The sequence below is a fragment of the Oncorhynchus mykiss genome, chromosome 23, assembly GCF_057628025.1.
Source record: "Oncorhynchus mykiss isolate SJ-2025 chromosome 23, ASM5762802v1, whole genome shotgun sequence".
Lineage (NCBI taxonomy): Eukaryota > Metazoa > Chordata > Actinopteri > Salmoniformes > Salmonidae > Oncorhynchus > Oncorhynchus mykiss.
This window is the reverse complement of record NC_143044.1, coordinates 787,465-810,936: the sequence shown is the minus strand read 5'-3', so window position 1 is coordinate 810,936 and position 23,472 is coordinate 787,465. Positions and strand designations below refer to the sequence as shown.

Sequence of the window (23,472 nt, the reverse complement as noted above, 5' to 3'; positions counted from 1 at the left end):
ATGGATATCTTTAAGAAATGGCTTTCTTCTTGCCACTCTTCCATAAAGGCCAGATTTGTGCAATATACGACTGATTGTTGTCCTATGGACATAGTCTCCCACCTCAGCTGTAGATCTCTGCAGTTCATCCAGAGTGATCACGGGCCTCTTGGCTGCATCTCTGATCAGTCTTCTCCTTGTATGAGCTGAAAGTTTAGAGGGACGGCCAGGTCTTGGTAGATTTGCAGTGGTCTGATACTCCTTCCATTTCAATATTATCGCTTGCACAGTGCTCCTTGGGATGTTTAAAGCTTGGGAAATCTTTTTGTATCCAAATCCGGCTTTAAACTTCTTCACAACAGTATCTCGGACCTGCCTGGTGTGTTCCTTGTTCTTCATGATGCTCTCTGCGCATTTAACGGACCTCTGAGACTATCACAGTGCAGGTGCATTTATACGGAGACTTGATTACACACAGGTGGATTGTATTTATCATCATTAGTCATTTAGGTCAACATTGGATCATTCAGAGATCCTCACTGAACTGAATAATTTTGCACGCCCAATTTTTCAGTTTTTGATTTGTTAAAAAAGTTTGAAATATCCAATAAATGTCGTTCCACTTCATGATTGTGTCCCACTTGTTGTTGATTCTTCACAAAAAAATACAGTTTTATATCTTTATGTTTGAAGCCTGAAATGTGGCAAAAGGTCGCAAAGTTCAAGGGGGCCGAATACTTTCGCAAGGCACTGTATGTCTGGTGAACTCTGCTAAGAGATCGCATAGACACTCTTGTCTACATGTCTATCTGATATATTTTACACTGCAACATTGCCTCATCCTCCCAAAATAGATCTACAGTACAGAGACATGGTGGCTGGTCGGCTTTTTAGTACACAGGGTATGAGAGGATACCAGTTAGTACAATAATATAGGTTTAGTATTTGGCCGTTAAATCATCTCTGATTTAACAAGTGTCTTTATGGAGTTGCCATTCTAGCAGATCAAGGACTCCATTGATGTCATACTGGAAATACTAGCCATTTTTTTTACATGAAGCCTGAAAGACAACTTCCTGTAAATTCATACTTGAACATCTTTAACTGAATATTGTAGTAGAGAATACAAAACTAGAAATACTTTTGCTCTATTAAATCTGTAAACTTTTGGGGGTATTTATAGAAAATCGTTTAGTTAGTTGAGGTGGTTTTAAACTAGTCACAGTCAGGTATATAACAGTAGTGTATATTTTTCATCTTCAGAACATTATTCATTTAGATTTTACATCAATCACTATTGGCATATAGCAAGTGGTAACTAAGGGCTCATTTGGCATGGTAAGGTGGTGTGGTGGTTGCGGCTTGTTTTACAGTGTAAGAGTGCTCACCAGAACTTCTTCCCCTGACTTGATTGTAGCTACACTTACTTGTCGTTGACCAAACATACGTAATGGGAGGGAGCTGGGTCAAGACACTCACCACATACACTAATGAGTTATGACTGGAAGAGAGTTGCCAATACAGAAAATATATATATTTGTCCACTCAACTTGAACTTCATTTAACTTATACTGAGTGTACAAAACATTAGGAACACCTGCTCTTTTTCCCTGACAGACTGACCAGGTGAATCCAGCTATGATCCCTTATTGATGTCACCTGTTAAATCCACTTGAATCACTGTAGATATTTTTTAGGAGACAGGTTAAAGAAGGATTTTTAAGGCTTGAGACAATTGAGACATGGATTTTGTATTTGTGCCATTCAGAGGGTGAACGGGCAAGACCAAAGTTTTAAGTGCCTTTGAATTGAGTATGGTATTAGGTGCCAGGCGCACCAATTTGAGTGTGTCAAGAACTGCAACGCTGCTTGGTTTTTCACGCTCAACAGTGTGTATTGGGAATGATCCACCACCCTAGGACATCCAGCCAACTTGACACAACTCTGGGAAGCAATGAAGTCGAAAGGGGGTGCGACTCTGTGTTCCTACTGTTTTGTACACTCTGTGCATATTTTGAAGTTGGAAGCAGTTAGATGTTATACAGCGATTACGCACAACGGGCTGAATAGCTAATGTAATGACACTAAAAGGAGCATATGTATTGTGTGGCTTTCCAGGTGGTTTTGTGAGGGGAAGGAGCTGGAGAACTGCCCTGACATTCAGATCATCAACAACGGCGAGTTGCACTCTCTGACCATTGCCGAGGCATTCGAGGAAGACACAGGGCGGTACTCTTGCTTTGCATCCAACTTTTACGGCACAGGCTCTACGTCGGCCGAAATCTACGTCGAAGGTGACCATTGAGTTTCGACCTTCAAGTCAAGTGACCGATCTAGAGTGCATCGTCACATAAATACTTACTATACAACCTAAAAAGTATTACTGATATTTAATTAGTAAATCCTCTGGTACAAATGTTTAATTTTAAGTTAAAACATTAATATAGACAATCATACTAAGATCATCCCTACTAGTGTGCTGTATATCACCCTCTTTTATATTTTATACAGGTGCCTCCTCAACAGATTCGGAGGGGGAACAACATTCTGAACTTGCACAGTGAGTACTCTACTCTTCCTCTACTCAAAATATAATTATAAAACATTTAATTGGGTAGTAAAAGCAAGCTCAAAGGTTTACATTCTGCAATGTAACAGGCCTCTCAGTGTAGCTCATACAGTGCCTTCAGAAAGTATTCACGCCCCTTGAATTTTTCCAAAACTTTTTGTGTTACAGCCTGAATTTAAAATGGATTAAATTGATATTTTGTGTCACTGGCCTACACACAGTACCCCATAATGTCAAAGTGGAATTATGTTTTTAGATTTTTTTTTTTTACAAATTAATATAAAATGAAAAGCTGACATGTCTTGAGTCACTAAGCATTCAACCCCTTTGTTTATGACAAGCTAAATCAGTTCAGGAGTAAAATAAAAATATGCTTACCAAGTCACTTAATACGTTGCATGGACTCTGTGTGCAATAATAGTGTTTAACATGATTTTTGAATGACTACCTCATCTTTGTACCCCACACATAAAATTATTTGTAAGGCCACTCAGTCGAGCAATGAATTTCAAACAGATTCGACCACTAAGACCAGGGAGGTTTTCCAATGCCTCATAAAGAAGGGCACCTATTGGTAAAAAAAGCAAACATTGAATATCCCTTTGAGCATGGTGAATTTATTAATTACACTTTGGAGGATGTATCAATTCACCCAGTCACTACAAAGATACAGGCATCCTTCCTAACTCAGTTGCCGTAGTAGAGGAAGGAAATCGCTCAGGGATTTTACTATTAGGCCAATGGTGACTTCAAAACAGTTAGTGTTTAATGGCTGTGATAGGAGAACTGAGGATGGCTCAACAACATTGTATTTACTCCACAGTACTAACCTAATTGACAGAGTGAAAAGAAGGAAGCCTGTACAAAATAAAAAAAAATCCCAAACATGCCTTTGTTTGCAAAAAAGGCAATAACGTATTATTTCAAAAAAGCAATTCACTTTTTGGCCTGAAAACAAAGTGTTGTGTTTGGAGCAAATCCAATACAACACATTATAGAGGACCACTCTCCATATTGTCAAACATAGTGGTGACTGAATCACGTTATGGGTATGCTTGTAATTGTTAAGGACTGGGGAGTTTTTCAGGATAAAAAAGAAATGGAGCTAAGCACAGGCAAAATCCTAGAGGAAAACATGGTTCAGTCTGCTTTCCAGCAGACACTGGGAGATTAAATAACCTTTCAGCAGGACAATTACAAAAAACACAAGGCCAAATCCACACTGAAGTTTCTTACCAAGGATACAATGATTGTTCCTGAGTGGCCAAGTTACAGTTTTGACTTAAATCTACTTGAAAATCTATGGCAAGACCTGAAAATGGTTCTCTAGCAATGATCAACAACAATCCAGATGTGGACAGGTCTTAGAGACTTACCCAGAAAGACTCACAGCTGTAATTGCTGCCAAAAGTATTGACTCAGGGATGTGAATACTTATGTAAATGAGATATCTCTGTATTTCATTTTCAATACATTTCCACAAATTGTTTTAATTTAGTCATTATGGGGTATTGTGTGTAGATGGATGAAGAAATAAACAACAATTGTATCCATTTTGAATTCAGGCTGTAACACAACAAAATGTGGAATAAGTCCAGGGATATATGAATTCTCCCTGAATTAACTGTATGTCACTTTAAAAATCATTTTAGCCCAGTGGGACCTAGTTAGTAACAATGTATCCTGTTTCTCTTGTAAACCTAAAGACTACAGAGGACCCGAGCTCAGCCGGGTGCCCAATCTTTACCTCCAGTGGTCAGTGTTGTGTCTCTGTGTGTGGATGACGCAACCATCTGCACTGAAGAACAGCCACAGGAGGCCACCTCACTGCCTTCTAGCCAGGTAGTCACTGCATCTGTACCTGTCCAGGTAACTACTAATGTCCTTCCTGTTACGGAGGTGACAACAGCACCATCCACCCAGGTGGCGTTTACATTGGTCCCTGCCCAGGAGATGTCAGCACAGTTACCTGTCCAGGTAGTTTCTACTCTAGAGCTACCACCTGTGGACACAGCGTCAGTTCTGTCACTGCCAACACCGCCACCTGTCCCAGTGACGTCCACACCATTACCGACACAGACAGTGTCTACCACGGCACTACCGCTGACCCAGGTGGTCTCCTCTACACTGCCTGCCCAGGTTGCTGCGGTACAGACGACTCTAGCTGAGGTAATAATCTTCTCAATCTCTGGCTCCTGAATATCCTGCAAACATTTCAATGTAAATGAATGATATCTGAAATACTACATGTGTCAAAAACGTTCCTTTCTGCTCAGTAATCTTTATTCAAGACCCACACAGTACTTGACAATCATGTGTATTTGTGTTTGCTTACTTAAAGTGGAACTGACACCAATTTAGTAACATTAAATGGTATTAAGGTCTGTTCATATACACCCTCAGGAAGAATATGATGCACCTTTTTTTGTGTGTGACAAGCTAGCACACGTAGATATGCTAATCTTCATGTTTTCATACATTCATAAAACGTTTGGAAATTACAAGAGTCCGGTATTTGTGAAAATTCTACAGTAATATGAATGGGAAAGTGGCTGTAAGTTTGGGCAAATAAGAGACAGTGCAGTAAATAAATGAAACAAATAAAAACTTGTCAGTCTTGTCCAGTCCAGAGGGCTCATTTGTAAACCGTGCGTATGTATCTATTTATTTTATTTTCACAAACATTGCAGAGTAAATTCCTCATATTTTGTGGCTGTGATGGGTTCATATTCCTGAAGTAGCCATACAACAGATTACCATGCACATCTCTCATTTAATTGGCCTAGTATAGATAGGCTACTGTATATTTCATGTTTTGCAATCCCATAGGTAGCGCGGTTTATGCTATAATGTACAGTCGTATTTAACAGGTGAACAGTTGACGTTTCTACATTGAAATAAGCCTGTATATATGCTACTGTAAATACTGCAATTGTTTCAGAATTCACGGACAGTCCATATTTAGGTTGGAGGAAAGGTTGATGCAAAACATTGTTGAATTCAAATGTTCTGCTGACAGGTCGACAACAATTGGCCATTGTTTTATCCTATAGAAATAGACACAATCCTTGCCAGCACAGCATAAATTACTGCAGATTTTTTTTTTAATTGCCAACCCAGTAAAGCTAGTTTATGTAAAATAGTTGACAATAAGGGTAGGCTACAGTGTTGCTGTGCGACATCATTACCTATTTAATATCAGAGCCTATACCAAGGCAGGACATAGAAACCCAATGTTGATGAACTAAATATTGAACAACAATTAGTCTTTCGCATAGAAGTGTGGGCTGTAGCATTTAGCCTACTTTAGCCTACTAGCCTAAATTGTTTTGAATATACAATCACTCTTGCAGAATGCGCAGGCATTCGCTCTATAGGCAACGTGCATTTAGTTTGTTTTGATATTTTGCAGTGACATTTTCACTCTGTGCACACCTATGCAGCAGGGGTTCCCAAACTTTTTCACTCAGACCTCCCTTACAGCATTCGGATCATCCCATGCACGTCGATTTCTATCGGCACAAGCACTGTTCATGACACAAACTGTTCACACCCCTCTTGTTGGCGGAGAGAAATGTTTGCAGGTTGAAAGGTTATGTCTTACATGAAAGGGATAAGGACAGGGGGACACCTAGTCAGTTGTCCAACTGAATGTATTCAATTGAAATGTGTCTTCCGCATTTAATCCAACCCCTCTGAATCAGAGAGGTGCGGGGGGCTGCCTTAATCGACATCCACGTCTTCGGCGCCCGGGGCACAGTGGGTTAACTGCCTTGCTCAGGGACAGAGCGACAGATATTTACCTTGTCAGCTCGGGGATTCGATCCAGCAACCTTCCGGTTATTGGCCCAACTCTCTAAAAAGGTGAATGGAGGCTGTTTTCCAGGCAGAGTTTTAATGCTCGTTCACGTGCTCATAGTTTTATGGCAGGTCTGATTTATAAAGGAGAACATAAGTGTGTATGGCGTGCGGCAAGTTTATTTATCTCAATATTTGTGCACATGCGCAGACATTTCAGAAATGGATCCCACAGATATTTTGTCTGTCAAATGGCCTAGGACTACAGCAAATGTCCCTGCAAAAGTTTAACATTCTGCCATCACCTCCAAAGACAGCAGTATTTTCAGAAATGACGCACTCAAATATTAAGTGTGAAATACGTAACTGTTATAAATGAGCCCCCTGAAAACACTGCACATGCACAAAAATATTGAGATTTATAAACTTGGCACTCGCCATACGTTTCCCATTATAAATCAAGCCAGTTGTAAAACTGTGTATACTTTAGAAGTAATGGAATTCGACCAAGACGGTATCTAAATGAAATAGCAATTGCGAATTTGCGATCAAATGTCTTTGGATGTTCTTTCAGAACGTTTCCTTTTGCAGTGACATTTGCTGTATTTGACTGTTTCTGATAGACAAAAACAATTGCAAAATGTTTATCAATCTGTAACAGATCGTTTGAATTCAATAATGTTTGGCATTTAGCCGACTTTTTCCAAACCCATATGCTGCACTGCACCCGAATTCTGAAACATTGTCTACTTAGATTTATTTTTGAACTACAGTGGTAGCCTACACACTTCAATGCAAAAGATCAACTGTCTGTTCACCTGTTTAATTCTACTGTATGTTATAAACCGCGCTCACTTTCAGATCAAAACAATGAAATTAAAATAGCCATCTAATAGAGCATGCATATGCATGGTCTAAAGTTTGCGGAAGGATAACTTCAGTTTTTATAAATGCCAACTGGCGCATGCGTGTTTTAGGGCATATTTTGTGCGTACGGAATGCTTCTGAGGCCCCTAGTGATAACTTGACATCCGTCCAGTTGCTAGATAGCTAGCTAGCTACAATTACATTTTTTTTGTCAAATAGTACGTATTTTTTTAAACTCTTATAAAGTTGGTGTTGAAGCATAAAATGTGAATTTGATATTTTAGACCGATATTATGATTGTGTTTGTATGATTGTGTTTGTTTAATGTCATTTCTGCAAAGTAGTTAAAACGGTGTCAGTTCCACTTGAATTGATGAAATCCTTTTGTTTTCAGAACCTAAATGGAGACAGCTATACTCTAAGTCCAGACATCTATCCTCAAGGTCTAGACGGGAGGCCTATTATGGCTGCCCCTGTTTTCACAAAGGTACCCCGCTAATATTATATCCATACAATGAATAATTAGAAGACCTGTACAATGTCAACTTCATCATCAAACTTCGAACAAAATATGACATTGTCTTATATGGTACATTTTTAAAGCTCATGTACTTAATTAAGAAACTGCATGTTTTGTGTGTGATGATAATAAACTTATGATGGCTGTGCACTCTACTTGGCCCCTCAGAGTCTGCAGGACCTGTTGGCATCGGAGAGCGAGCTGGTGGTGCTAGAGTGCCGTGTTAAAGGAGTCCCCTCCCCCAAGGTGGACTGGTACAGAGAAGGAACTGTCATGGAGGACTCCCCTGACTTCAGGATCCTGCAGAAGAGTAAGACCAAGACCTTCCCTCTTTTACTGTGTGTCGGAATAATGTACATTCCTCTTATGGTACGTTCTGTGATTTACCTCAATTCTCTTGTATTAGTTTATTAGTACATTTTCACTTGAAGTTAATAAATGGAAGCATTTTTGAAAACTGTTAAAGTATAAAAATACAAAAAACTGAGATGAAGTTTTTTAGAAGGCTGCATGAAGAACAGAAAGCTCTGATTTCATACGATAAAATATATATTAGCATTTTCTTCATTTTTAGAGCCTCGATCCATGGATGAATCAGGTACGTATTATGCAAAGGAGAGACTGTCATGGTACAATTAATACAATTGTAAAATGTTAAGATGCAGCATATTTCTGCATGTATCAAAATATTTTATGTTATGTGTTACTGATATGTACATTTTATTCACATTATACAAGCATTAGATACAATGGCCTCAGAAAGTCAAAGTCCTACTGTAGCTCAGGTGATGTTTACTATGAACCAGTGTACACCATTCCTCTTTCCAGATGTGTAGAGTATCTGGCTGGGGCTGTAGCTTCTGTAACTCCTCTGCATAAAAAAACTGTTTACTTCTCCTCCTAAAACTCAACCTTATAAGGAACCTTAACAACCTGTGTCGGTTGAACTATCATGGTTACAGAGCCTTTCAGAGTGTCTGAAACGCAGGGAAGCACTCGTGAATGGAAGCAAATGTAGCTGCTGTGCCATTGGGGAAAACAGCTCACTTACAGCATATACATTTCATGAATGCGTATTAGTTCTCTGACACTGACACTGACTCAACTCCAGCCACTTTAATAATGGGAATTGATGGGAAATGATGTAAATATATCACTGGCCACTTTTAACAATGCTACCTTATATAATGTTACTTACCCTACATTATTCATCTCATATGCATACGTATATACTGTACTCTATATCATCGACTGCATCCTTATGTAATACATGTATCACTAGCCACTTTAACTATGCCACTTTGTTTACATACTCACCTCATGTATATACTGTACTCGATACCATCTACTGTATCCTGCCTATGCTGCTCTGTACCATCACTCATTCATATATCCTTATGTACATGTTCTTTATCCCCTTACACTGTGTATAAGACAGTAGTTTTGGAATTGTTAGTTAGATTACTTGTTGGTTATTACTGCATTGTCGGAACTAGAAGCACAAGCATTTCGCTACACTCGCATTAACATCTGCTAACCATGTGTACTGTATGTGACAAATAAAATTTGATTTGATATCTTAGAAAAGACAATCTATTGAGCAATAATTATACAGTATATAGAAATGCAGACATATTTTACAATGCAGAGGCTTACTGTATTTATTTTTCACTATACATATACCGTACATACAGTAGGTTAGCTACATAGTACAGCTACCATGCTGCTATACAGTGAACAAAAAGTAACAGGCAACAATTTCAAAGATTTTACTGAGTTTTGTATTTGTATTTATTATGGAACCCCATTAGCTGCTGCCAAAGCAGCAGCTACTCTTCCTGGGGTCCAGCAAAATTAAGACAGTTTATACAAATTTAAAACATTACAATACATTCACAGATTCCACAACACACTGTGTGCCCTCAGGCCCCTACTCCACCACTACCACATATCTACAGTACTAAATCCATGTGTATGTATAGTGCGTATGTTATCGTGTGTGTGTGTGTATGCATGTGTCTGTGCCAATGTTTGTGTTGCTTCACAGTCCCCGCTGTTCCATAAAGTGTTTTCATCTGTTTTTTAAATGTAATTGTACTGCTTGTGTCAGTTACTTGATGTGGAAAAGAGTTCCATGTAGTCATGGCTCTATGTAGTACTGTGTGCCTCCCATAGTATGTTCTGGACTTGGGGACTGTGAAGAGACCTCTTGTGGCATGTTTTGTAAGGTATGCATGGGTGTCCGAGCTGTGTGCGAGTAGTTTTGACAGACAGCTTGGTTCATTCAACATGTCAATACCTCCACTTTCAGCCAGGAGAGATTGTCATGCATATTATTAATATTAGTTCTCTGTGTACATCCAAGGGCCAGCCGTGCTAACCTGTTCTGAGCCAATTGCAATTTTCCAATGTCCTTTTTTGTGGCCCCTGACCACACGACTGAACATTAGTCAAGGTGCGACAAAACTTGGGCCTGTAGGACCTGCCTTGTTGATAGTGTTGTTAAGAAGGCAGAGCATCACTTTATTGTAGACAGACTTCTCCCCATCTTAGCTAATACTGCATCAATATGTTTTGACCATGACAGTTTACAATCTAGTGTTACTCCAAGCAGTTTAGTCATCTCAACTTGCTCAATTTACACATGATTTATTACAAGATTTAGTTGAGGTTTAGGGTTTAGTGAGTGTTTTGGTCCAAATACAATGCTTTTAGTTTTCTAAATATTTACAGCTAACGTATTCCTTTCCACCCACTCTGAAACTTAACTGCAGCTCTTTGTTGAGTATTACAGTCATTTCAGTCGCTGTAGTAGCTGATGTGTATAGTGCTGAGTCATCCACATACATACAGTTGAAGTCAGACGTTTACATACACTTAGGTTGGAGTCATTAAAACTCATTTTTCAACCACTCCACAAATGTATTGTTTACAAACTATAGTTTTGGCAAGTCGGTTAGGACATCTACTTTGTGCATGACACAAGTCATTTTTCCAACAATTGTTTACAAACAGATTATTTCACTTATAATTCACTGTATCACAATTCCAGTTGGTCAGAAGTTTACATACATTAAGTTGACTGTGCCTTTAAACAGCTTGGAAAATTCCAGAAAATTAGCTTTAGAAGCTTCTGATAGGTTAATTGACATAATTTGAGTCAATTGGAGGTGTACCTGTGGATGTATTTCAAGGCCTACCTTCAAACTCAGTGCCTCTTTGCTTGACATCATGGGAAAATCAAAAGAAATCAGCCAAGACCCCAGACAAAACATTTTAGACCTCCACAAGTCTGGTTCATCCTTGGGAGCAATTTCCAAACGCCTGAAGGTACCACGTTCATCTATACAAACAATAGTACACAAGTATAAACACCATGGGACCACAGAGCCGTCATACCGCTCAGGAATGAGTCTCGTTATGTCTCCTAGAGATTAACATACTTTGGTGCGAAAAGTGCAAATCAATCCCAGAACAACAGCAAAGTACCTTGTGAAGGTGCTGGAGGAAACAGGTACAAAAGTATCTATATCCACAGTTAAACGAGTCCAATATTGACATAACCTGAAAGGCTGCTCAGAAAGGAAGAAGCCACTGCTCCAAAACCGCCATAAAAAAGCCAGACAACAGTTTGCAACTGCACATGGGGACAAAGATCGTACTTTTTGGAGAAATGTCCTCTGGTTTAATGAAAAATAAATAAAACTGTTTGGCCGTAATGACCATCGTTATGTTTGTAGGATAAAGGGGGAGGCTTGCAAGCCGGAGAACAACCTCCCAACCGTGAAGCACGGAGTTGACAGCAACATGTTGTGGGGGTGTTTAACTGCAGAAGGGACTGGTGCACTTGAGGATCATGAGGAAGGACAATTATGTGGATATATTGAAGCAACATCTCAAGACATCAGTCAGGAAGTTAAAGCTTGGTCGCAAATGGATCTTCCAAACGGACAATGACCCCAAGCATACTTCCAAGGTTGTGGCAAAATGGCTTAAGGACAACAAAGTCAAGGTATTGGAGGGGCCATCACAAAGTCCTGACCTCAATCTTATAGAAAATATGTGGGCAGAACTGAAAAAGCGTGTGTGAGCAAGGCGGCCTACAAACCTGACTCAGTTACACCAGCTCTGTCAGGAGGAATGGGACAAAATTCACCCAACTTATTGTGGGAAGCTTGTGGGAGGCTACCCGACAACGTTTCAGTTAAACAATTTAAAGGCAATGCTACCAAATACTAATTAAGTGTATGTAAACTTCTGACCCACTGGGAATGTGATGAAAGGAATAAAATCTGAAATAAATCAATTCTCTCTACTATTATTCTGACCTAAAACAGGGAATTTTTACTAGGATTAAATGTCATGAGTTGTGAAAAACTGAGTTTAAATGTATTTGGCTCAGGTGTATGTAAACTTCCGACTTCAACAGTGCATATGTTGATCACAGATACCTTAAAAAAAAAAGTATGGGCATGGATCAGAAAACCAGTCAGTATCTGGTGTGACCACCATTTGCCTCATGCAGCGCAACATATTTCCTTAACATAGAGTTAATCACGCTGTTGATTGCGGCCTGTGGAATGTTGTCCCACTCCTCTTCAATGGCATCACGATGTGATGGCGCTGGATGAATGGCACGACAATGGGCCTCAGGATCTTGTTACGGTATCTCTGTGCATTCAAACTGCTATCAATAAAATGCAATTATGTTTGTTGTCTGTGACTTATGCCTGCCCATACATAACCCCACCGCTACCTGGGGCACTCTGTTCACAACATCAGCAAACCGCTCGCACACACAACGCCATACACGATGTCTGCCATCTGTCCGGTGCAGTTGACACCGGGATTCATCCGTGAAGAGCACACTTCTCCTGCTTGCCACTGGACATCGAAAGTTAACATTTGCCCAATAAAGTTGGTTACAACACCAAACTGCAGTCAAGTCAAAACCCTGGTGAAGACGACGAGCACACAGAGGATTTTCCCTGAGACGGTTTCTGACAGTTTTTGCTGAAATTCTTCAGTTGTGCAAACCCACAGTTTCATCAGCTGTCCGGGTGACTTGTCTCAGACCATCCCGCAGGTGAAGAAGCTGGATGTGGAGGTCCTGGGCTGGGGTGGTTACACATGGTCTGCGGTTGTGAGGCCATGTGGACGTATAGCCAAATTCTCTAAAATAACGTTGGGGGCGGCTTATGGGAAAAACATTGACATTCAATTCTCTGGCAACAGCTCTGGTGGATATTCCTGCAGTCAGAATGCAAATTGCATGCTTCCTTAACTTGAGACATATGTGGCATTGCATAACAAAACTGCACGTTTTATATTGGCCTTTTATTGTCCCCAACTCAAGGTGCACCTGTGTAATGATCATGCTGTTTAATCAGCTTCTTGATATACCACACCTGTTAGGTAGATGGATTATCTTGACAAAGGATAAATGCTTACCAACAGGGATGTAAACACATTTGTGCACAACATTTGAGAAAAATAAGCTTTTTGTGCTTTTTCTGGGATCTTTAATTTCAGCTCATGAGAAATGGGACCAACACTTTACATGTTGCATTTTATATTTTAGTTCAGTATAGTAATTTTTCTGCACTTTAACCTATCAGTCATGTTGCCTGAACTTCAACAATGACATTCAGCTGGTGCTCATCTCCCTAATTTTGTATTCCCTTTAGAGGAAATATGCACTTTGGTCATTGCTGAAGTCTTCCCTGAAGATTCTGGAAAATTCACTTGCACTGCAAGCAACAAATATGGAACTGTATCCAGTATCGCTGCACTAAGGGTGAAAGGTAATGTCACTGGCTTACAAAGTTTAGACTTGGAAGTTCTATTCGTAAGATAATATTTGAAGACTGTTTACAGTGCCTCGTGAAAGTCTACACACACTTGCATAGTTTTCACATTTTTCTGCCAAAAATTCTAAAAAGTTTTTTTTTATCCACAGTGAAAGAAAAATTATAATTTTTCTGAAATTAATAAAAATATAAAACAGTCCTGATTGCAATGGTCTTCAAACTCTTTTCTGTGGCACATCTAAATAAGTTCAGGAGCAAATATTTTCATACAAAATCACACAACAATCTGTTTGTCAAAGTTGTGGTTATCATGATTTAAGAACAACTTTTACCTGTCTCTGGAATGTCCCTCAAATTGATAGTGAATGTCAAACAATGATTCAACCTCAGAGCCGCTTTATAAGCATGTCTGGGATTTTTTTTTCTCCACACGCATAGATCAGGGGTCTCTAAGAAATAATTCCAAGACACTGAATATCCCTTTGAGTATGGTCAAGTATGGCAATTGGAAACTCCTCAACGACATCACCATGAGTCTTAAGATTCATTGGCTGAGCTGAGAGAAAACTGTGCATTGATTAACAACATTGCATTCACTCCACATTATTGGCTTTTATGAAAACGTTTTTTTTTAAAGAAGCCCGTCTTAAAAAATCACTCGAAATCATCAATTATTTACGTTAAGTAATACTGCAAGACAACATTGCAAATAAATTTACTTTTTGGCAAAAATTAAAAACAAAAATGTTAGAGTCAAACCTATCAGATTGGAACTCTCTGCATTTTCAAGTATTGTGGTGGAAGCATCATGTTATGGGTATCCTTGTCACCGGCAAAGACTGAGGAGTTTGTCAGGAACACAATAAATATGATAGGTTCAAAGCCCAGGTAAAAAAGTAAGAGAAACTTACTTCAGTCTTCTAAATACCTAACCCTGGAAATTAGTTTTCTTTTTCAGCGGGTCAATTTTACAAATTGTAATGCCAAAGACACAACATAAGGGCTTTCCAAGAGGTGATAAGTGCTTCTGAGTGGTCCAGCCTCAGCCCTGACTTAAATCTGATTTTAAAAGCAGGTTTGAATATTGCTGTCCATCAATTTTTCTGAACTTGAGCAATAAAATACAATAAAAAAAGACAATGGATAAATGTTGCCCAAAGTTGGTAGAATCTTATTCAAAATAATTCACACAGCTGTAATTGCTGCCAAAGGTGCTTCCACCAAGTATTAACTCAGGGGTGTAAAGACGTACGCAATCATGCCATGTTTGTTTTACATTTTTGTATAAATTTAGAAAATTTTCTATAATTGTTCTTTCACTTTGAAAATGTGGAGTAGGTTGATTAGATTAGAAGGGGAAAATCCAATGCAATCCCATTTTGGAGGTAATTTCAAGGCAGCAAAATGTGAAAACTGTGAGAGGGATGTTTAGACTTTCACTTGGCTTTGTACCTATCCTTCTCCCTGTACCTCATTAGGAAATGAAAACACCAACAACAACCACGTGAAAACTCTCGTAGGCACTTTAACAATGGAGTCCACACAAGTTCCAGAGCCTTCTTCATCAGATCTCACTCTGCCCAGACTAAAGCCTCAAGCTGAGGCTCTTGTCACCAACAGCATCAAGCCTCACTCCAGCACCATCCGCCTGGATCCCTTCAGCTCCAGCAATTTACGACTGGAACCTGTGAGCACCAGTACCCTCCGTCTAGACCCTCTGAGCTCCAGCATGCTGCGCCAGGTGCCTATCAGCCTCAGCATGCCCAGCCTGGATCCACTAAGCCTGGGCAGCAGCCTCCGTATAGGCACCCGTAGCTCCAGCGGGCTATGCCCGGAGCCCCAGAGCAGTGGTGAGATGCCCAAGACTGACCAGGGAGACTCCAGAGCCTTTTCAGTGTTACTTGACCCTCCCGTTGGTCTTTGGCCTAAGGTGGAAGGGACTCCTATCCATAAACCTGAGCCCCCTCCCCATGTAAACCTCCCTGATCCCCCCAACTCCTCCTGCCTTAAGCCTGGGGTTCTGGTTAACCACAACGGGCCCAGGTCCAGATCCAGGGCAGGACTCCGTGTGCACTTTAAACTGCCTGAGGATGAAACGGAAAACCAGAGTGAAGCATCCAATAGCCATTCATATGAAGATATGTCGCAGTTGGCCAATAAGGAACCACCTCCAGTACTGGCCAAGCCCAAACTGTAAGTATTCGAATTCTCAAGTATTTTTCAACTTATCTAGTATCACTTAACTTAAGACAAATCCTAACATGATTTAGCGCCAAATGAACAACCAATCAGACCACAAACTCCCAAATTTTGCACCTGCAGTTGATTTTGTTACGAGAAAATATGCTTAATTATAAAAGTAATTCTATAAAAGGTTTGGTCTCAGTCTTGTGGTGTATTTTTTCAATTGCGGTCCTTGTTTTGAAATGAAGAAAGCAGCTTGAGTTGTTTGGGCTGTATTTAAAACAGTAAACATTGAAGGTGGGAATGTCTCCTCTTGAGCTCCCTATCAGATCTGCTACATTCCAGTTGTCATTTGTCTACTGAATACATATCTGTGCTTAACTATGTGGAGTTTAAAACTACAAAAAAACTGAGGTTGGGGATTTCTTAACATACTTAAGTGCAATGCTATGCTTTTTGCATGCACGTGCTATGAATTGTTGCACTCTGCTATTGTGTTTTTCATATTTCTGTTCGATCAAGGCACTAAGATGATATGTGTTCTGCATAGTGTTAATAATAATAATTGATTGAGGGACAATAAGTTATTGTCTTGTTTTCACTCTACATTATCAAAGTGACTGATATTGAATAAGAAGCTACAGAACATGCATCTCAGTAAGGGCATTATAACTAATTTAAAAAGTGCTAGAATAATGCAATGACAGGTCTTATACCAAGCTTGATACAGAACATTACTGACATTTCCAATTGCAGATCTGAGTGTGTTTAGAGTCTGGATGCTCCCTGGATACTCCTACACGTTAAAAGGGCAGACTTTCTCAAACCTGCCCCTGAAAGACACATTATGCTCATTACTTTTTACGAAACTGTGTCTCGAGTATTTGTAGTTATTCGGGTGAGGAACACATTAAGACAAACATATGGTTTAATTATAGCCTGGTCTCAGATCTGTTTATACTGTCTTGCCAACTCCTATGGTTTGGCGTGACAAGGATTTATGAATTGGCAAGACCGCATAAATAGATCTGGGACCAGGCTAGTTTTATTATATAAAGTTTTCAACATATTCCATCTCTGTTTTCTCAGAGATCCTGTCCAGCTGCAGCTTCTGCACAACCAGGTGCTTATGGAGCAGCAGCAGACTGAGACTGAGCCAAACGGAGCCACCAAGAGCCAACCGGAGGCATCTGCTTGGCCAGCCCAGACACACCACGAGTCCCAGGCACAGACCCAAGCCCAGTCTCAGTCAAACCTGCCCTGTTCATCTACCCCCATGCTCCTGCAGACCACCCACGCCGCACCCATACTGACCACAGCCCCAACACCCTTTCTCAACTCCGCCCCTGTGACAAGCTTGAACACTACCCCTACACCCCAGCTAAACACTAGTCCCCCTGCCCACCTGCTAAACATTGCATCTGCACCACTACTGAACCCATACACCACCCATTCCTATTCTACTTCTTCACCCCTGCTAAACACAAGCCCTGTACCACCAAAGAACACTACCTCTGCAACGCTACTGAACACAGCCCCTCCTGCACCAGTTATGGGTACCCTGCCGTCCCTTCCTCAATTGAAGACAGCTCCTTCTTGTATGAGCTCCCCTCCATCTGCCTCTCTGCTGAGAACTGTTCCTGCACCACACCTGTACACCAGCCCTGCATCCCCACCCTATATGACCCAGCAAAACACCACCCATTCTTCCCAGCTGAATTTAACCCACTCATCCCTGCCTAAAGCCATTCACGTACCCAAGTTTAGCACACCTCCCACACCTCATCTGAATACAGCCCCCACAGCGTCTCTCAACTCCATCCCTGCAGCTTTCAACAAGGCCCCCACAACCATGCAGAACACCTCCCCCACTCCCCTGCTCAGAACAACCCACGCCTCCCTCCTCAACCTGGCTCCTACGTCACAGAGCTTCAACTACGCTAGGCCAAAGGAGTTCATCACTGCCCAGACTCCCCTCTCTCCATTTAGGAGTCCCTCTCCTACAGAGTCCCCCGTTCCGTTGCTCCACAAGCTGGCTGCCGAGCTCAACTCCTCCAACCCCAACCAGTTCTCTCCGCAACCCAGAGTCTTACCCACCAGAGTCCTCAAGTCACCCACCAGCCCCCCTTCCTTCATGTCCTCCCCCACCTCCCTGACCATGTTGCCTGCTGCCTACCTAAACTCTGTGTTCGCCCTGCCACAGCAGTCACCCCCGCAGGCAGCGTCCCCGACCTCCAGTACCTCCAGCCCCATCCAGAACCATGTGGCCTTCCTCAGCTCTGTCCTGCCCTCTCTACACACCACACAAGCCACCAACTCTATGGGCCTGCCCAGGAGTGCTCATAGGTAAGACCCTATGATTCCTGAATTCCAGAAAGTTCCCAGTTTAAAAAAAAATCCTGATTGGAAGATTACTAGAGGGAAGGGAATAAGCAGGGGCGGAATCCTCTTACTTCACTATTCAATTCATTGTGTTTCAGTTTTATATATTGTAAAAATACATTTTTGCTAATTAATTTGTTTTGATCCCCAGGCCACCTCAAGGCATACTGAAGAAGTTGCCTACAAGCACTCGTCCTATTTTAGATGATGATATTCGTAGCAGCCAACAAACTCTCCTCCACGATATTGAGAAAAAGCTTAGGTTCAATGAAGATTTAATGCGTGGTCATGTACAACAGGTATAGGATATATCCCTTCAATTGTACTGTTATGCAGTGAGGCACATATCTTACATTATAGATTGGGTGAATGACTGAATATGTAACTAAATGAATGAGTTATGCAGTAATAATATGGCTTGGAGTGGAACCAACAAATGAACAAAATGAACAGAGGGATCTCAAATAAATAAAGCATTCTTCTTCTACAAATTATTTTCAAACCAACACCTGTTTGAATACCACGTTCTTCAAACATTTGAAAAGAATACAACGTGGAGACTGCATGGTGCATTCTCACTTGCTTCCAATTTGCTATTCTGGAATTCTTATTACAAATTCATTTTGTTTTCCTTTCACATTGGAAATGGGGTAAAGTGACAATGTGAAACAATCTGGAAGCAGTGAGAACAAGCGTTCGTCTAAACTGAGCGATGAGCAGAGCATCAGCGAGCAATCCTTTTCCAATCATTCATTTTCCATATTCATTCATCATGTACTGTATGTGTCCCATATAACACCATGCATATCATATGAATCACACATTACTCACACATTAGCGGTAGTGATGCCTGTGTGTCTCTGTGTGTGTCCGTGGCTGTGTGTGTTTGTTCATTCGTGTGAGTGCATTTGTGTTGGTGTTCATCATTCATCCCTATCCTCTCATAGAAGCCGACTACTTATGAGGGGAAAACAGCGAGCAGACACCTCGGACCAAACATTCCCGCCACTGTCTTTAACTATGACGAGGTACCGCGAACATCTCTCTCCCAAAGCATTGCTTTGCTCAGAACATTCGGTAACACTTAACATTAAGTTGCTCTTATACCTATGCAGAAACCATGTATTTACGCCAGTAACGACATTGGATAAACATGTTTATTCCTAGTACTTCAGTAATTGCAGAATGGGGTTGAATGTTTTTTGTAACCCTTACAAAAAAAGATTGCCGTTTTGAAACTGCCTTAACTGCAATTGACTGTGGTATTTTGGATGCAGTAATTCTAGAATAACTGCACACTAACTGCAGTTACACTGCAAAATTACTGTAGTAAAAAAAACAGTTATTTTGGGCACAGTAATTGCAGCATACTGCAGTTATATTTCACTTAACTGCAGTTATACTGCACTCTGACTGCAATCATTTTTCATTAGAGAGGAATAGTTCCTTATTCCACTTGCATAATAACTAAAACCATTCAAGCCCATTACAATTGTTTATTTTTCACATTTTTCAAATGACTGAATATTTAAAACGAACAATATACTTGCAGTAAAGCCGCTCAACAACTACAGTACATCACATTAGTGCTCAAGCACACGTCGACAGATCTCCCACCAGCCCTCCAAGATTCCCGCCACAGTTCCCCAAGACCCCCGCACAGAAAAAATAAAAATACAATAATTCTCCCCCCCCCCCCATGCACCAACAACCAACAATATGAACAAAAGAGAAAGACGAGTATAAAAGTGGATATTTAATATTACATATTGTGAGTAGTAATTACAGCATTACTACACTGGTATAAGAGCAACTTAATGTAAAGCGTTACAGAATGTTGAAAACAGGTTTTAAATAGTATTATGCATACTCATATATCCAAACACTAACCAGGTTTCCTTCCAAACTTTTTATGCAAGTAAAGTACGTCGGATAAAAAAATGTCCTAACAGGCCTGATGGAAACAGAAAATGTTTCTGTAAACTGTCTAAATGTAGACAAAACAAAATACGCTAGACAAAGTGGAATCTTTTTGTATCGGTAAAATGAATTAAGCGAGAAATGTCGGTAGAAGCGCTTTTATGAGCAAATATTAATATATTAACCGTCATATCAAAGTAAACTTGGAGTTACGTGATGACATGTTTTGTGGTCCTGCCAATTCGATTTGTCAAGAAAGCATACAGTTTATTAGGCTACAGATTAAATCAATTATGATGAACTTCACAGGGTGGTGAAAGTGCAAGGTGATGAGCTTGATGCTCCTTTCCAATAAATATCGAGCGTCTTATTCTGGTGACATGATCATTGATGCTTGACTGCCGTTTAACAAATCAAAATAATCTTGCTCTTTAGTACATAATATTGTTATCATGTAGGCTATACGCGATCGCACATATACTGTGGCGTGCTGTTGGATGGAGCGCACGTTCCAATACCGGAGCGGGCACTACTTCATTATGCACAATTTTATCGGCAACAAGTCAATTTGACAAACATATCTGGTGAGGAAATATGCATATTGTTTTTATGCGGAATCTGTCGCCAATTAATCATAAGTCATGCACTTTTAAAGTATTTGTAAACTAATATCCATTTCATGAATAATCTAAAGCAGTGGGCACCAACCCCTCGTGATAGACTGGTCAATCTCCAAACCATTCCTAGTTGATCACCAAACATGAAAAAAACGATGATAAAGCCTTGCATTCTTATTTATTTTATCTGTTTCACACTGTTGGCAGTAGGTGCACTTCATTCAGCAGCCCGAGCACCAGGATGGCAAGGTGTTCCCATTTGGAACCATTTCATGTTTCTGAAGGTGGACCTCCGCCTATCCGGCAGTTCCAGAGAGCAAATCAAGTGCACCTATAGGACTCTAACGCTGGCCAAGCAGATAGCTCAGATCAAGCGTCTGCAGTTTCCTTGTGCCATATAATGTAAAATGATGCCTGGAATGCACAGAAAGTTGATAATGTGAGATTTCAAAGCTTTTACAACCATGATGAGAGAGACTCAATGAATACAGCAAACAGCTGCTGTTTTTAATGAGTAAGTTCATGTTTAAGTTGTTATTCAGCACTGTTAATACTTTGTTCAAAACTTTAAAAGCCATAAAATGTGCATTCTCCCTACTTCCACTCACACTACAACCAACACTGCAGCTACAATTAATGAGTATAGCGAAGTGTTTCGATAAGCTTGCATTGTTATTATTTGCGGCTTGTGTCTTATTTAATATCGAGGAACATTTCACTTTCTTTAGTCATAGGAGTAACAACATGAATTGGTGCATGATGCAGTGCGACATACACTACATGACCAAAAGTATGTGGACGGCTCGTCAAACATCTCATTCCAAAATCATCGGTATTAATATGGAGTTGGTCCCCCCTCTGCTGCTATAACAGCCTCCACTCTTCTGGAAGGCTTTCCAATATAAGTTAGATCATTGCTGCGGTGACTTTCTTCCATTCAGCCACGAGCATTACTGAGGTCGGGCACTGATGTTGGGCGATTTAGGAATGCCAGATGGTGAAGCGTTATGCAACCAAGGACAGGCTTCAGCACTCGCCAATCCCTTTCTGTGAGCTTTTGTAGCTTACCACTTCTTGGCTGAGCCGTTGTTGCTCCTAGATGTTTCCACTTCACAATAACAGCACTTACATTTGACCGGGGCAGCTCTAGCAGGGGAGACATTTGAGGAACTGACTTGTTAGAAAGGTGGCATTCCATGAAGGTGCCAGGTTGAAAGCTCTTCAGTAAGGCCATTCTACTGCCAATGTTTGTCTATGGAGATTGCATGGCTGTGTGCTCGATTTTATACACCGGGTGTGGCTGAAATAGCCGAATCCACTAATTTGAAGGGGTGTCCACATGCTTTTGTATATATAGTGTATGTTTCGCGTCAGTTGGAAGACAGTGTCCCCTTTTCTCAGCGGAGGGAGGGAGAGAGGAGGGACGTTGAGTCGGGTGAGAGGCAGTCTCACCACTACTCCCGCCCCACAGACTGACCATCAGATGCAGGTCATCAGTCCAGTAAAAAAAAAAACTCATTATTATGCTCACTGAGCTGTGCCTCACAAGTAATAGAACAAATGATCTCTTACCAGTGTGATCATAGACCAACAATTTTGAAATATAATTTCTAAATGGTCTGAGAAGAACAACATTAGCAGGGCAATTCAAGCGTAGCCAATGTGCAGAGATAATGTATTGGGCCGCCCTATAGCCTGGTTAATGTTGCATAGGCTTGTTTAAAAATGATCTGAGCGGTAGATCTTGGCTTGCATTTTGACTGAGTGATCTTGACTCAGCAAAGGTTGGTGACCACTGATTTAAACGATTTCTAAACTGAAATATCGACCAAACTCATGTTATGTCCTAAATAGGCTGAGGTACTGTATATGACATTCTAAGATGTGAGCAACCTTCTACCTTTCTTACGTATAAAAAAAACATTTATTTAAAATACAAGATTTCAACTGAAGCCTTGAAATCCCATCTGTTATCCCTCTGAAAGTCATTATGTTGTAATGTTGTCATAATTTCTATACATCTCAGACAGCACTACCATTACCACTAACATTACCTGTTCAGTTCCATTACCAAAAAATGTGTGTTTGCAAATATTTAAAAATATATATATCTAAGTATCAACTGAAGATCTGCCTAGAAGGCCAACATCCCGGAGTCGCCTCTTCACTGTTGATGTTGAACCTGGTGTTTTGCAGGTACTATTTAATGAAGCTGCCAGTTGAGGACTTGTGAGGTGTCTGTTTCTCAAACTAGACACTCTAATGTACTTGTCCTCCTGCTCAGTTGTGCACCGGGGCCTCCCACTCCTCTTTCTATTCTGGTTAGGGCCTGTTTGTGCTGTTCTGTGAAGGAAGTAGTACACAGCGTTGTACGAGATCTTCAGTTTCATGGAATAGCCTTCATTTCTCAGAACAAGAACAGACTGACGAGTTTCAGAAGAAAGATCTTTGTTTCTGCCCATTTTGAGCCTGTAATTGAACCCACAAATACTGATGCTCCAGATACTCAACTAGTCTAAAGGTGGCAAATTGAATTGCTTCTTTAATCAGAACAACAGTTTTCAGCTGTACTAACATAATTGCAAAAGGGCTTTCTAATGATCAATTAGCCCTTTAAAATGATCAACTTGGATTAGCTAACACAACGTGCCATTGGAACACAGGAGTGATGGTTGCTGATAATAGGCCTCTGTACGCCTATGTAGATATTCCATAGAAAATCTGCCATTTCCAGCTAAAATAGTAATTTACAACATTAACAATGTCTAAACTGTATTTCTGATCAATTTGATATTATTTTAATGGACAAAAAAAATTGCTTTTCTT

The 23,472-nt window shown here is 40.5% G+C and overlaps 1 protein-coding gene across 5 annotated transcripts in view; it reads left to right on the top strand.

The window, feature by feature from the left end:
• LOC110502263 (myopalladin) overlaps positions 1-23,472 on the top strand; it is a 48,647-nt gene that overhangs the window by 17,127 nt on the left and 8,048 nt on the right. For 2 of the 5 annotated variants that reach the window (XM_090216518.1, XM_090216517.1), the window contains exons 3-11: positions 2,098-2,273; positions 2,491-2,539; positions 4,255-4,717; positions 7,608-7,700; positions 7,902-8,043; positions 13,421-13,537; positions 15,022-15,736; positions 16,817-18,073; positions 18,261-18,600. In XM_090216518.1, the coding sequence (XP_090072644.1) occupies positions 2,098-2,273; positions 2,491-2,539; positions 4,255-4,717; positions 7,608-7,700; positions 7,902-8,043; positions 13,421-13,537; positions 15,022-15,736; positions 16,817-18,073; positions 18,261-18,414 (3,166 nt within the window). In that variant the 3' untranslated portion in view covers positions 18,415-18,600. Of the gene's footprint in view, positions 1-2,097; positions 2,274-2,490; positions 2,540-4,254; positions 4,718-7,607; positions 7,701-7,901; positions 8,044-8,307; positions 8,332-13,420; positions 13,538-15,021; positions 15,737-16,816; positions 18,074-18,260; positions 18,601-19,056; positions 19,138-23,472 lie in introns of those variants that run through there. The other 3 variants (XM_036959987.2, XM_036959989.2, XR_016490849.1) reach the window with 3 other exon arrangements.